Source organism: Oncorhynchus mykiss, chromosome 5 (assembly GCF_013265735.2).
Source record: "Oncorhynchus mykiss isolate Arlee chromosome 5, USDA_OmykA_1.1, whole genome shotgun sequence".
Lineage (NCBI taxonomy): Eukaryota > Metazoa > Chordata > Actinopteri > Salmoniformes > Salmonidae > Oncorhynchus > Oncorhynchus mykiss.
In genome coordinates, this window is record NC_048569.1 from 48,406,535 (window position 1) to 48,422,123 (window position 15,589).

The 15,589-nt window shown below is 43.8% G+C and overlaps 1 protein-coding gene across 6 annotated transcripts in view; it reads left to right on the forward strand.

Annotated features, from left to right (window-relative positions):
- Nucleotides 1-15,589, forward strand: part of sec16a (SEC16 homolog A, endoplasmic reticulum export factor) — a 73,531-nt gene that overhangs the window by 55,112 nt on the left and 2,830 nt on the right. For 4 of the 6 annotated variants that reach the window (XM_036977742.1, XM_021603211.2, XM_036977739.1 and 1 more), the window contains 15 exons: nt 6,717-6,828; nt 7,347-7,452; nt 7,843-7,983; nt 8,236-8,349; nt 8,440-8,641; nt 8,801-9,201; nt 9,286-9,333; nt 9,426-9,569; nt 10,091-10,180; nt 10,366-10,422; nt 11,802-11,925; nt 12,411-12,551; nt 12,720-12,805; nt 12,931-13,002; nt 15,327-15,410. In XM_036977742.1, coding sequence (XP_036833637.1) covers nt 6,717-6,828; nt 7,347-7,452; nt 7,843-7,983; nt 8,236-8,349; nt 8,440-8,641; nt 8,801-9,201; nt 9,286-9,333; nt 9,426-9,569; nt 10,091-10,180; nt 10,366-10,422; nt 11,802-11,925; nt 12,411-12,551; nt 12,720-12,805; nt 12,931-13,002; nt 15,327-15,410 — 1,922 coding nt within the window. Of the gene's footprint in view, nt 1-6,716; nt 6,829-7,346; nt 7,453-7,842; nt 7,984-8,235; nt 8,350-8,439; nt 8,642-8,800; nt 9,202-9,285; nt 9,334-9,425; nt 9,570-10,090; nt 10,181-10,365; nt 10,423-11,801; nt 11,926-12,410; nt 12,552-12,719; nt 12,806-12,930; nt 13,003-13,461; nt 13,880-15,326; nt 15,411-15,589 lie in introns of those variants that run through there. The other 2 variants (XM_036977740.1, XM_036977741.1) reach the window with 2 other exon arrangements.

Sequence of the window (15,589 nt, forward strand, 5' to 3'; positions counted from 1 at the left end):
ATTAACCGTTTACCTTTTGATCTTCGGATGTTTTCACTCACGAGACTCCCAGTTACACAACAAATGTTCCTTTTGTTCCATAAAGATTATTTTTATACCCAAAATACCTCCGTTTGTTTGTCACGTTTGTCGCGTTATGTTCAGAAATCCACAGGAAAGAGTGGTCACGACAACGCAGACGGAAATTCCAAATAGTCTTCATAATGTCCACAGAAACATGTCAAATGTTTTTTATAATCATTCCTCGGGTTGTTTTTAAAATATATATTCTATAATATTTCAACCGAGTGTGTAGGTTTTTCTATAACAGCAGGAGGAACAATGGCGGCTTTACTCTGAGAGCCCCCACCTATCCACTTACGCAATGTGATCTTTCACGCTCATTTTTCAAAATAAAAGCCTGAAACTTTGTCTAAAGACTGTTGACACCTTAGGGAAGCCAGAGAAAAAGAAATATGGTTGATATCCCTTTAAATAGAGGAGAGACATGCATAGGAACAGAAGTGTTTCGAAATAAGAGGCACTTCCTGATTGGATTTTCCTCAGGCTTTCGCCTGCAATATCAGTTCTGTTATACTCACAGACAATATTTTTTACAGTTTTGGAAACTTGAGAGTGTTTTCTATCCTAATCTGTCAATTATATGCATATTCTAGCATCTGGTCCTGAGAAATAGGCCGTTTACTTTGGGAACATTATTTTTCCAAACATAAAAATAGTGCCCCCTAGCTTCAAGTTACAGCCTTACTCTAAAATGATTTCAATAAATGTTTTCCCTCATCTATCTACACACAATAACCCATAATGACAAAGCGAAACAGGTTTTTAGACATTTTTGCACATGTATTAAAACTAAAAAACAACCTTCTTTTGGGGAGGAAGGCCAGTAAATGAAAGGTTGCTGAATCGAATCGCTGAGCTGAAAAGTAAAAATATATCTTTCTACCCCTGAACAAGGCACTGTTCCCCCAGTAGGCCGTCATTGTAAATAAAAATGCGTTCTTAACTGACTTGCCTAGTTAAATCAATTTAAAAAACACAATTGAAGTCGGAAGTTTACATTAACCTTAGCCAAATCCATTTGAACTCAGTTTTTCACAATTCCTGAGATTTAATGCTAGTAATAATTCCCTGTTTTAGGTCAGTTAGGATCACCACTTTATTTTAAGAATGTGAAATTTCAGAATAATAGTAGAGAGTGATTTATTTCAGCTTTTATTTCTTTCATCACATTCCCAGTGGGTCAGAAGTTTACATACACTCAATTAGTATTTGTTTGCATTGCCTTTAAATTGTTTAACTTGGGTCAAACATTTTGGGTAGCCTTCCACAAGCTTCCCACAATAAGTTGAGTGAATTTTGGCCCATACCTCCTAACAGAGCTGGTGTAACTGAGTCAGGATTGTAGGCCTCCTTGCTCTATAGGATTGGGGTCAGGGTATGTGATGGCCACTCCAATACCTTGACTTTGTTGTCCTTAAGCCATTTGCCACAACTTTGGAAGTATCCTTGGGGTCATCGTCCATTTGGAAGACCCATTTGCGACCAGGCTTTAACCTCCTGACTGATGTCTTGATGCTTCAATATATCTACATAATTTTCTTTCCTCATGATGCCATCGATTTTGTGAAGTGCACCAGTCCCTCCTGCAGCAAAGCACCTCCCCACAACATGATGCTGCCACCCCCGTGCTTCACAGTTGGGATGGTGTTCTTCAGCTTGCAAGTCTCCCCCTTTTTCCTCCAAACATTACGATGGTTTTTATGGCCAAACAGTTCTATTTTTGTTTCATCAGACCAGAGGACATTTCTCCAAAAAGTACGAGTTTGTCCCGATTTGCAGTTGCAAACAGTAGTCTGACTTTTTTATGGTGATTTTGAAGCAGTGGCTTTTTCCTTGCTGAGCGGCCTTTCAGGTTATGTCGCCATATAGGACTCGTTTTACTGTGGATATAGATACTTTTGTACCTGTTTCCTCCAGCATAAAACTTCTGACTTCAACTGTAAGTATTCAGACCCTTTGCTTTGAGGTGCAGGTGCATCCTGTTTCCATTGATCTTCCTTGATGTTTCTACAACTTGATTGAAATCCACCTGTGGTGAGTTCAATTGATTGGACATGTTTTGGAAAGGCACACACCTTTCTATATAAGGTCACACAGTTGACAGTGCATGTCAGAGCAAAAACTAAGCCATGAGGTTGAAGGAATTGTCCGTAGAGGTCCGAGACAGGATTGTGTCGAGGCACAGATCAAAAAATGTCTGTATCATTGATGGTCCCCAAGAACACAGTGGCCTCCATTCTTAAATGGAAGAAATTTGGAACCAACAAGACTCTTCCTAGAGCTGGCAGCCCGGCCAAACTGAGCAATCGGGGGAGAAGGGCCTTGGTCAGGGAGGTGAACAAGAACCTGATGGTCACTCTGACACAAGCTCCAGAGCTCCACAAAGGAAATGGGAGAACCTTTCAGAAGGACAACCATCTCTGCAGCACTCCACCAATCAGGCCTTTATGGTAGAGTGGTCAGACGGAAGTCACTCCTCAGTAAAAGGCACATGACAGACTGCTTGGAGTTTGCCAAAAGGCACTTAAAGGACTCTAAGACCATGAGAATATTCTGTGGTCTGATGAAACCAAGGTTGAACTCTTTGCCCTGAATGCCAAGTGTTATGTCTGGAGGAAACCTGGCACCATCCCTACGGTGAAGCATGGTGGTGGCAGCATCATGCTGTGGGGATGTTTTTCAGCAGAAGGGACTGGGAGACTATTCAAGATCGAGGGAAAGATGAACGGAGCAAAGTACAGAGATCCTTAATGAACACCTGCTCCAGAGTGTTCTGGACCTCAGACTGGGACGAATGTTCGCCTTCCAACAGGGCAACGACCCTAAGCACACAGCCAAAACAACGCAGGAGTGGTTTCTGTGTCCTTGAGTGGCCCAGCCAGAGCCTGGACTTGAAACCAATGGAGAATCTCTGGAGAGACCTGAAAATAGCTGTGCAGTGACTCTCCCCATCCAACCTGACAGAGCTTGAAAGAATCTGCAGAGAAGAATGGGAGAAACTGCCCAAATGCAGGTATGCCAAGCTTGTAGCGTCATACCCTAAGAAGACTCAAGGCTAATCACTGCAAAAAGTGCTTCAACAAAGTACTGAGTAAAAGATCTGAATACAAACAGTGGGGCAAAAAAGTATTTAGTCAGCCACCAATTGTGCAAGTTCTCCCACTTAAAAAGATGAGAGGCCTGTAATTTTCATCATAGGTACACTTCAACTATGACAGACAAAATGAGAAAAAAAATCCAGAAAAATCACATTGTAGGATTTTTAATGAATTTATTTGCAGATTATGGTGGAAAATAAGTATTTTGTTAATAACAAAAGTTTATCTCAATACTTTGTTGTCATTGCCAACAAAGGGTATATAACAAAGGTCAAACATTTTCTGTAAGTCTTCACAAGGTTTTCACACACTGTTGCTGGTATTTTGGCCCATTCCTCCATGCAGATCTCCTCTAGAGCAGTGATGTTTTGGGGCTGTTGCTGGGCAACACGGACTTTCAACTCCCTCCAAAGATTTTCTATGGGGTTGAGATCTGGAGACTGGCTAGTCCACTCCAGGACCTTGAAATGCTTCTTACGAAGCCACTCCTTCGTTGCCCGGGCGGTGTGTTTGGGATCATTGTCATGCTGAAAGACCCAGCCACGTTTCATCTTCAATGACCTTTCTGATGGAAGGAGGTTTTCACTCAAAATCTCACGATACATGGCCCCATTCATTCTTTCCTTTATACGGATGAGTCGTCCTGGTCCCTTTGCAGAAAAACAGCCCCAAAGCATGATGTTTCCACCCCCATGCTTCACAGTAGGTATGGTGTTCTTTGGATGCAACTCAGCATTCTTTGTTTCTTTGTCCTCCAAACACAACCAGTTGAGTTTTTACCAAAAAGTTTGATTTTGGTTTCATCTGACCATATGACATTCTCCCAATCTTCTTCTGGATCATCCAAATGCTCTCTAGCAAACTTCAGACGGGCCTGGACATGTACTGGCTTAAGCAGGGGGACACGTCTGGCACTGCAGGTTTTGATTCCCTGGCTGTGTAGTGTGTTACTGATGGTAGGCTTTGTTACTTTGGTCCCAGCTCTCTGCAGGTCATTCACTAGGTCCCCCCCGTGTGGTTCTGGGATTTTTGCTCACCGTTCTTGTGATCATTTTGACCCCACGGGGTGAGATCTTGCGTGGAGCCCCAGATCGAGGGAGATTATCAGTGGTTTGTATGTCTTCCATTTCCAAATAATTGCTCCCACAGTTGATTTCTTCAAACCAAGCTGCTTACCTATTGCAGATTCAGTCTTCCCAGCCTGGTGCAGGTCTACAATTTTGTTTCTGGTGTCCTTTGACAGCTCTTTGGTCTTGGCCATAGTGGAGTTTGGAGTGTGACTGTTTGAGGTTGTGGACAGGTGTCTTTTTATACTGATAACAAGTTCAAACAGGTGCCATTAATACAGGTAACGAGTGGAGGACAGAGGAGCCTCTTAAAGAAGCTGTTACAGGTCTGTGAGAGGCAGAAATCTTGCTTGTTTGTAGGTGACCAAATACTTATTTTCACCATAATAATACTGGAAAAAGTGAAAGCTTCTGAATACTTTCCGAATGCACTGTAGGACACAGACACAAGGAACTCTAACATAACACAGGAAATATGAACAATACATTAAATCAAATGAACAGAACTTCTACCTCATGAGTCTTGCTAACATTCATGTGCACTATAAACATTGCGTCCACTCATAGCAGGCTAATAAATGGTTGGCTAAATGAAAATATATCGTATGCCTATTAAATATGAAACAAATGTCTACGTGTTGCAATAAACTGTATGGGGATGGAACGAAGAAATGCTCCAGAAGACGTCATACTTTCTGTGTACCTATGGAAGGGGTGAGAACCATGAGCCTCCTAGGTTTTGTATTGATATCGATGTACCCAGAGAACTGAAAATCGCTGTTCTCTGGCTACACCATGGTGCTACCATAGAGGGTGCTGTTGAGGCTACTGTAGACCTTCATTGCAAAACTGGGTTTTTTAATCAGTTATTTGGTGACGTGAATATACACTAATATATATATAAAAGTATGTGGACCAATTAATGGATTCGGCTATTATATAAAATCGAGTACACAGCCATGCAATCTCCATAGACAAACATTGGCAGTTGAATGGCCTTACTGAAGTGACTTTCAACATGGTACCACCTTTCCAACAAGCCAGTTCGTCAAATTTCTGCCCTGCTAGAGCTGCTCCGGTCAACTGTAAGTGCTGTTATTGTGAGGTGGAAATGTCTAGGAACAACAACTCAGCTGCGAAGTGGTAGGCCAGACAAGCTCAAAGACCGGGACCGCCGAATGTTGAAGCGCGTAATGCGTAAAAATCGCCTGTCTCCGGTTGCAACATTCACAGCCGAGTTCCAAACTGTCTCTGGAAGCAACGTCAGCACCAGAACTGTTCATCGGGAGCTTCAAGCAATGGGTTTCCATGGCCGAGCAGCCGTTCACCATGTGCATAAGTTCACCATGTGCAATGCCAAACGTTGGCTGGAGTGGTGTAAAGCTCGCCGTCATTGGGGACTTGAGCAGTGGAAATGCTTTCTCGGAATGGATGAATCACACTTCATCTGTTAGTCTGACAGACAAATCTGGGTTTGGTGGATGCTAGGAGAACACTACCTGCCCAATGCATAGTGCCAACTGTAAAGGAGGAGGAATAATGTTCTGGGGCTGTTTTTTTTTCTTCTTTTCACTGTTCCAGTGAAGGGAAATCCTAACACTACAGCATACAATGATATTCTGAACTTCGTAGCAACAGTTTGGGCAAGGCCCCTTCCTGTTTCATCATGATAATGCCCCTGTGCACAAAGCGATGTCTAACCCCATCAAACACCTTTGCTATGATTTGGAACGCTGACTGCGAGCCAGGCCTAATCGGCCAACATCAGTGCCCGACCTCACTAATGAACTTGTAGCTGAATTGAAGCAAGTCCCAGCAGCAATGTTCCAACATCTAGTGGAAAGCCTTCACAGTGGGAGGCTGTTATAGCAGCAAATGAGTGACCGACTCCATGATTTTGGAATGAGATGTTCGACGAGCAGCTGTCCACATACTTTTGGTAGTATAGTGAATTTAATAACTTTTTAATGTTTCACTTTTTATTTCTCTTAAATTCACTGAGTAGAATGGTCCTCTCCTTCCTCTTCTGAGGAGCCTCCATTGTTGCCATTTGATTTTGTGATTTGATGTTCCAAACATATTGCTCACTATATGTCTGCTGCAGAGACAAGCCATAATAAACTAGTTTTGAAAACATGTTGGCGAACTATAATTTTTTTGTAAATATGGAGACCAAGTTATAGGATGAAAAATACCAGCGTATTGACGCAGGTACATCCGACTAGCGCTAGCTAACGCTAACTTTTTACAAATCAATACTTGCAGTCAAAGTATCTATATGATATTGGTCAAAGTAATATTGCGATATGTAACTAACATTTTTTCCCCACCCATCACTAATGGTTATGATGTTGATGACAAACTATATATTATGATAATAAATGCAATATACCTGCTGCAATCCTGACCGAAAACAGTCAGAACAAAGTTCTGTGATATTCATAAATTGAGTTGAATTTGAGGTACAGTCGATTGACGTGTGTTACAGCTTCCAAGGGGCTAACCGATGCGGCCCACTTCTGTTACCTGATGGCCCAGGTTGGTTTGGGGGTGTTCACCAAAAAGAGCACCAAAATGGTTCTAATCGGCTCAAATCACAGGTTAGACATCTGCTGCTCTGTCCCTTTCTCACTTGTTGGCCGTTGTGGAAATGTCTTGCCTACTACTTAAGCTGCTTACTCTGTAGTAATCAGACTACATACTACATATTGCGTTGATTCCCGCCATTCGTTAATTTGGGAATATCGCGTCCCCTCAGCTGATTATCAGCTGTTGTCAAACACATTTGAGGCTCGAAAGACTATTCTCTTCCTCAATGGTGCACAGCGAATTCTACTAGATGAATAGCTGAAATGAGTATGACATACTGGCATTTAACACATACTCAATTTTTGACATTTCACAATGTAAAACAATCTTTTTTCACATACCCAAAATGCCTATTATTTAGAATGCAGGTATGGATATTTGGACACGGACAGTCAGTTCTCACTCTCACACACACCTCTGTTTTTGCTGCCACACTGTGGAACAAACTCACAGGCATATAATCTTACATAGAAATATGAACTTTCATGCATATGGCATACAAAGGCTTTAATGACCTCTTTCTTGCTAGTCTGTCATTCTTCCAGTTTGCCTCTAACGAAGCGATCCAGAGGACGGAGGCATATGAGTATGCCCAGTCTCTGGGTTCCCAGCCCTGCTCCCTGCCCAACTTCCAGGTGAGTACACACACACACATCTGAACTTGAGCACACGCCATAGACATACCTCCTGAAGCTTTCCCCCTATGATCTTACAGAAATGGACTGAATGGTCATCTAGAGATGCTGTATAGCATGGCAGTAGCTGCATAGAAATGTCTTCTAGTCATTCTATTTTTATGAGTAGTGCCGTCTGATCCCAGTTCTCCGAATTTAAGTAAAACCCTGATGTGAAAGGCTGAAACGCATTGGTTTTATCATTAAATAAACATTTTGATCAACTTCCACTGCCCTCCAAGAGATGCTGAATTTCCTCTTCACTCCTAATGTAAGTGAATGTGCCCGGCCTCTGTGCGATGAAATCAGCTATCATGACCTTCGACCTTTCTTCCTCCCGTCTCCCTCTAGGTGTTCAAGCTGATCTATGCGTGTCGCCTGGCCGAGGCCGGGCTGTGTGCTCAGGCCTTCCATTACTGTGAGGTTATCTCCAGGAGCGTGCTCATGCAGCCGTCCTACCACTCTCCTGTGTTCACCAGTCAGCTGATGCAGGTAGACACACATGTGCGCGCACACACACCCACATATAATCGCTCTCACAACACGCACACAAGGGCACTGTCAACACACATGTACTTACTCACTCATACTTGCACACAAATACAAACGTGCGTGCGCGCACACACTCATTCATACACGCAGTCTCTCACTCACTCACTCACTCACTCTCACATACCTATATCTTAGGTGTTGATTGTTACTATGTGTGAGAATTTTGAATGTCTGGTCTGCTGTTAATTGTAGATGTCTGAGAAGATGCGATTCTTCGATCCACAACTGAAGGAGAAGGCAGATCAGGAGCTCTTCAACGAGCCAGAGTGGCTGATTAATCTGAGACAGCTGGATGGACAGATGAGGGTGTGTGTTTTATTAATGTGTATGAGAAACCTATTCATGTTGTTGTAGGTGTCTGTAACTGACTGGGCTGTTATTTTTTTCCCCCCATAGACTGGAGTGATTGCATACAATGCAGACAGGGCTACTCCTCAGCAGTATGACTGCAGCACCCCCAATTCTGAGTTAGATCAGACCAGCCCGCCTGAGCCATATGCCCAGCCTCTGGACATGGTTGGCCACACCTCTGACAACCCTCTGATGACATCACTCATGCCCGGACCACCTCAGCAAGGGGTGCAGCTGATGCCTCCAGGTGAGCAACAAGCCCACCTTGTAACACGATAGGTGTGTGTTTGTTCATGCATGTTTTAGAACTTGTTGACTCCTAATCAATGCAATGACCAATGTCCCATAGCAATTCACAAATATAAGCAGCCACCACTAAACACACAAACCTTCTCCTCCCATCTAGCTCCCCCAACTATCCTCCAGGACGGAATGGTCTCCCAGCCGCCACACCCCAATGAGGGGGTCCAGTTCTACCCAGTACCCCCCAGTCTCCCTGGACCACCTGGCCAGATCCCTTTATCAGGGTTCCCTCCCCAAGGCTCTGGCTTTGTACAACCTTACCAACCCCAGCAGCCCCAACCGGACAAAAAGGACATGTTTCCTGGAGCTCAGCACCAGCAGATGGCGCCACCACAGCATCAGCAACAGATGATGCCCCCGCAAATGCAGCAGCCACAAAAGATGCCCTCTGACAATTATCAGCCGACGGGTCCACCGGAACTACAGCCTCCTCCCATGTCCACCTCTCCACAGAGGAACACCTTCACGCCTCAGATGGACTTCTATGACCAAATGGCTCACATGGTGTGTGTGTTACGAGCATTCAGCCTTGTTGGAATAGTTTGAGGAGATATGCTGATACCACTAACTCTTGTCTTGTTTGCACAGGGCCCAGGAAGAAGATCCAGGACTACTTCACAGTCCTCAATGCAAATGGTAGGGTGTGTGCATGCGTGTGTGTCAGATCACTGTTACCTTTGGCAGTGTGTGTGCATGTGTTTGTCTGACTGGCTCTGTTTTGTCTGCAGCAGCCTCCAGGTCGCCGCTCCCGCACCATCTCGGAATCTTCCACACACTCTGGAGGACGAGAGAGGAGCAACTCGGCAGCCAAGCAGTCCTCTCCGCCTCCACCCTCCATCCCTGAGCAGGCCAAGAAGGACTCACCTAAAAAGGTTATGCAGACACACACACTATGTATTGTGTCCCTTTCACACACAATCCCACACACACCGCAGTTACTTTTTATTATTACCCCAATGGCCTTGTGGTTAGTGTCCATCCTGAGATTGGAATGTTGTGAGTTCAGCATTAAGGAGATAGATTGTGGGTTAGGCCCTGTGATAGACTAGCGTCCTGTCCAGGGGGTGTACTTGTACACCAAGCTGCCTCACGCTACAGGGGCAGGAGTCTATGTGCCGTTCCGGCTGGTATAAGCCAAGTCTCATGCAAGGCTACTTACTTACTTAAAACTACTATTACTTTGAATTTTGTAGCTATCAATTGTCCCGTTAGCAATCGCCCAGAATAGCTATTTTTTTATATAGGCTACTTATAGTAATTATTGATATCAGCAAAATGTCTTTGATTGGTGGTTGGTGTCGGTTATTTTCGATTTATCATTTCAGCTCTTACACACACACACATATATAAATCATTCTGTAACCATTTCTGATTTTATTTTTCTCTCTCACAGGGAGGGGGGGGTGGGGGTGGCGGTTGGCTCAACTGGCTCTATAGGAAGGGGAAGAATGAAGCCCACCTTCCGGATGACAAAAACAAATCTGTAAGTCAACTCTTCGACACTCCTTGTTTTCCAGTCATTTTTGTACATACTCTTCCTTACTACTCTACTGAGTCCTGTCTGTAAAAGCTCACAGTTTATACATGGCAGTGTGGTCAGTATGTGTGTGTGTGTGTGTGTGTATTGGAGCTGATGAGTATCTTCAGTTGACTGGTCTGTTCTGTCAGATTGTCTGGGACGAGAAGAAACAGAAATGGGTCAACTTGGATGAGCCAGAGGAGGAGGTTAGTTTTTTTGTGTGCGTGCGTTCCAGCCATTATGATTAGCATGCCTATATGTATTGTTGTTTTTATTAGTCCTCATTAGGGATGTTAATGGTTATCTGTTAATCGGTAGCTGGCAAAACTTAATTCGACCGGTCATGCTTATCGGTCTATAGGTTAATTTGCATAAATTAATGGTTTAAATTGCAGCATGTATTTTCTGTTAGTCTTCATGTATCTTATTTATCATACACGTACAGCTACAGAGCCTAGTTTGAAGAGCAGAATAGCCTATCGCCTGTCAGACAGCTCAACAGCAGCTCCTCAAAAAGCTGGTACTGGAGTGAAATGTATGCATTTATAAGCCCAGTCACTGCGCAACAAATAACAATTTGAAATGCAATCACATGTTAAACTTTGCAATGTGCGTTTGAGGCAGTATAGTGGTTTGAAACCTATTTTACTTTACTTCAAATAATGAAGCATGTCTTACCTTGCTTCAAAGTAGCCTAGCCAAAATCCATCAATCAAAAAGTTAGACTTCTACATGCCAATGGCACAATCCTGGTTGTATTAGCAACTCCACCTAGTTGTTGCATCTTTAGAATCCAGCTCTTTCTAAGTTTCTAACATATTTTCATCTCTGTCACATACGGAACCGCTCGCATTAGGTGCTCTGTTCAGAACAGTGTTTTTATCTCTGTCACATACGGAACCGCTCGCATTAGGTGCTCTGTTCAGAACAGTGTTTTTATCTCTGTCACATACGGAACCGCTCGCATTAGGTGCTCTGTTCAGAACAGTGTTTTCATCTTTGTCACATACGGAACCGCTCGCATTAGGTGCTCTGTTCAGAACAGGGTTTTTATCTCTGTCACATACGGAACCGCTCGCATTAGGTGCTCTGTTCAGAACAGTGTTTTCATCTTTGTCACATACGGAACCGCTCGCATTAGGTGCTCTGTTTAGAACAGTGTTTTCCCACAAATTGCATTTTGGTAAATGTTTGAAATTGTTTTATTAGCTGCTTCATTACAGGAGTTGCATGTTGAATAATAGGCTATATAGCCTTTTGACTGGAAGACAATAGGCGTGCTATTGTTGCATGCTTCCATTATGCTCTTAATGAAAAACGTCCGCATGCATAGTATTTTCTGTTGATCACATCAAATTACTGTTTGGAAAAAATGTAACCGTTTGTTGACCGTTTAATGAGGGTCGGTTAGTCGGCAGCAACATTTCCCAAAATGTACATTCTTAGTCCTCATAATAAGAGGTTTATATTAATATCCTAGCACGTTTATGACCATCTGTATTTATTCAATATTTTGGTTTATCAACACAGAGATATCTTTGATCCTAATAATAAAGTTGTTGTGTGTTTGTGTCTGTGTAACCAGTACAAGCCCCCTCCTCCTCCTCCCTCGGGTTTCCCTAAGATGCTGGGACCCATACCGGGACAAGGGGGTCCTGGAGGTCCCCCTACTGGTGGGCCGCCTGTCAACATGTTCTCCAGGAGAGCAGGTGAGATTTACACGTGTTGGCATAACGTAAGCAGCCCCTCATTGTGGGTTTTTAGCTGATACAGGTTTTAGATTCAATGCAGTGCTGCAAAACTCTTGCAGCTACATTTCACTTGTGCTGCTGCTCACATGACCAGTGTATCAGGTTTCATTGACTGCTATGGGAGCGCATCACTCCCTGCTCACACTTGGCAACTAGGATATTGTCTGAAGGGAGTATGCTTTGAATTAGCCAGGTGTGTTTGTCACACTCCCAGTTCTAGCAAGTCCTGCATGGCTTGTGAGCATTGTAGAGGGAAATAGAGGCAGGTGCATGATCCTGGCTTTCGGGAATGTGAAGGAAAATAATGATACATGTCACATTGCACTTGAAACCGCTGCAAACCTCTAGGAACCACACTAATAGTGCTTGTCATTTTGGCACGTCAGATTTTCTGGGGGATTTTTTTAGCAGATAAAAAAAATATATGTTCTCACCCATCTCAGGTACAAAGAGCCGCTACGTGGATGTCCTGAACCCAGGTGGACCCCGTGCCAAGCCCGGTGGATCGGCACCTGCCCCGTCAGACTTCTTTGCCCCGTTGGCTCCCATGCCCATGCCAGCCAACCTGTTTGTGCCCGGGGCAGGTATGCTAACCTTTTGAATAAATATATCAATGTACTCTAGCGATGGTCATCATAGGTCTTTGAGTGTGACTGGGTTGGGAATATTAGTTTGTTTGCGTGTTGTTTTGATACCGGTGTGTGAGTGTACAGTATTTGTATTGTAATGTGTTCTCTCCTGTCTGACTCCAGAGGAACAGCAGCCCATGGTGGGTAATGTCCCAGAGACAGGAGAGAACCAGGAACAGAGCGACCCTAACCCCAGTGCTGTGCCACAGGTACCGTATTACACTCCCAGTGATGGTTATAGTTGTGTATAATAGATTTCACACCATAAGACCATCAGATTAGACACACCAATTCAATATCTGCCGAACTGAATTAAGATGTTTGATCTGTCCAGATGTTCAACCCAACATTGTTACCGCCCGGTCCAGTGGGGCCCCCTATTGCCGCTGGGTCCCCGTCAGGAGAGGTAGAAGCATCTCAATCCTCCTAGAGGACTGTAGTACCCCTGCTACTCTATCATAAACCCTCATGCCCCCATTGAAACAAATTACCTTCCACTTTTAACAGTCATCTAGCTTGGTTGAGTGATGATTGGTACGTGCGTGTTTGTTTGTTTGTGGGAGCATGTTTCAACTTCCAGCCTTTATTTTCCTGTGTGGGCCTCATAACCATCCTAACACCTGGGCAGGATGACATGTAAAAGACTCACATTTTCTAATTATGGATCCTCTCCCTAAGATTGTGCATCTTAACATCAGAAATAAATCCTTATTGTTGATATTTTGATTTAAATCTGCTTTTGAGGAGATTATATTAAACTGGGAGTGGATGCAGTTCTTGATCTAATCCATGCACGGGATGATGAAATAATTATGTGGTTTTGTGTTTGTCCGTGTTATTTATTTCCCTTCCCTGCCATCTTTAGCTGTCGCGTTCTAGCTCAATGAGTTCTTTATCACTTGAATTGAGTCCGCATATAAACCAGGTACCTCTAGCTGGGCCTCAATCGCCCCCCACACCCCCACCACATCCCCCACCTCACTTCCTTGCTGCTTAACATTCCATCAGCTGTATCCCCCTGGCTGTCTCAAGCACCACTCTCACCCACTAGCATGCTAGCTAACTTTCAACCGATTGGAGGTAATCAACATCCCTCAGATTTGGAGGAGAATGCAGCCAATTAGAGCTGTTCTGATGGTGTCTCTGACTCAATTTTGAAATGTTAAGATGCTACACTGAACAAAAATATAAACGCAACATGTAAAGTGTTGGTTCCATGTTTAATGAGCTGAAGGATCCCAGAAACGTTCCATATGCACAAAAAGCTTATTTCTCTCAAAAGGTGTGCACATCCCTGTTAGTGAGCATTTCTCTTTTGCCAAGATAATCCATCCACCTAACAGGTGTGGCATATCAAGAAGCTGATTAAACAGCATGATCATTACACTGGTGCACCTTGTGCTGGGGACAATAAAAGGCCACTTTAAAATGTACAGTTTTGTCACACAGCAAAGGGAGCGTGCAATTGGCATGCTGACTGCAGGAATGCCCACCAGAGCTGTTGCCAGATAATTGAATGTTAATTTCTCTACCATATGCTGCCTCAATGTCGTTTTAGATAATTTGGTAGTACGTCCAACCGGCCTCAAAACTGCAGACAACGTGTAACCGCGCCAGCCCAGGACCTCCACACAGGACCAGTCACTTTCAATAGCCACTGGCAAGCTGGAGACGTGCTCTTCATGGATGAATACCAGTTTCAACTGTACTGGGCAGATGGCAGACAGCGTGTATGGCGTCTTGTGGGCGAGCGGTTTGCTGATGTCAACGTTGTGAACAGAGTGCCCCAAGGTGGGGTTATGGTATGAGCAGGCGTAAGCTATGGACAACAAACACAATTGCATTTTATCGATGTCAATTTGAATGCAGAGATACCGTGATGAGATCCTGAGGCCCATTGTCGTGACATTCATCCGCCACCATCAACTCATGTTTCAGCATGATAATGCACGGCCCCATGTCACAAGGATCTGTACACAATTCCTGGAAGCTGAAAATGTCAGTTCTTCCGTGGCCTGCGTAATCACCAGACATGTCACAAATTGAGCATATTTTGGATTCTCTGGATTGACGCATACGACAGTGTTTTCCAGCATCCGCCAATATGCAACAACTTCACACAGCCATTTGAGAGTGGGACAACATTCCACAGGCCACAATCAACAGCCTGATCAACTCTATGCGAAGGAGATGCGCTGCATGAGGCAAATGGTGGTCACACCAGATACTGACTTTATCTGAGCCACGCCCCTACTTAAAAAAAAAAATGTATCTGTGTTCCCAGTCATGTGAAATCCATAAATTAGGGCCTAATTTATTTATATGAACTGTAACTCAGTAAATCTTTGAAATTATTGCATGTTGCGTTTATTTTTGTTCAGTGTATATCACAAATACGATAATACAAAAACTGATAAAAATACCTTTGATTACAAACTAGAGGCATGCTGGAGACTTGCTCCTCCCCCTGGCCTGTTCCCACAGTTACATCATTAACCCAGAAGAGAAAAACCTGGGTCATGTTCATTAGGTACCAAACATTACCTGTACTTGTCCAACAAGAAATGCTCATTTTTGCTTTTCATTGCAAAACTTTTACATTGTGTGCCCTAATGAACACGACAACACTGTGGTCACAGATTGTCCTCTCTGTAGCCATGGGGGAAAGGGGATTATTGCCTTGCCTCACTGCCTAGTTACCATGGTAACTCCTGCATCTATTCCTTCCAGGTGCCCCCGACTCCGCAGCCTCTGCCCCAGGGAGCTCCACCCTCTGGAGGCGTGACGTTCTATAACCCCGCCCAGTTTGCACAGGTAAGTTAGTTGAAAACGGTTAGGCCAAGGTTCCCATTAAGACTTGACACTTATGTCAATGTGTACATTGACATCTGTGGGAAAAATCGAGTATCTCAAGTGAAGTTGTGATGACACCATTTGCATTTAAGGTAATTTGGCCGAAAGGTACAACCACATCAGTCATTGCAAGTAAAACT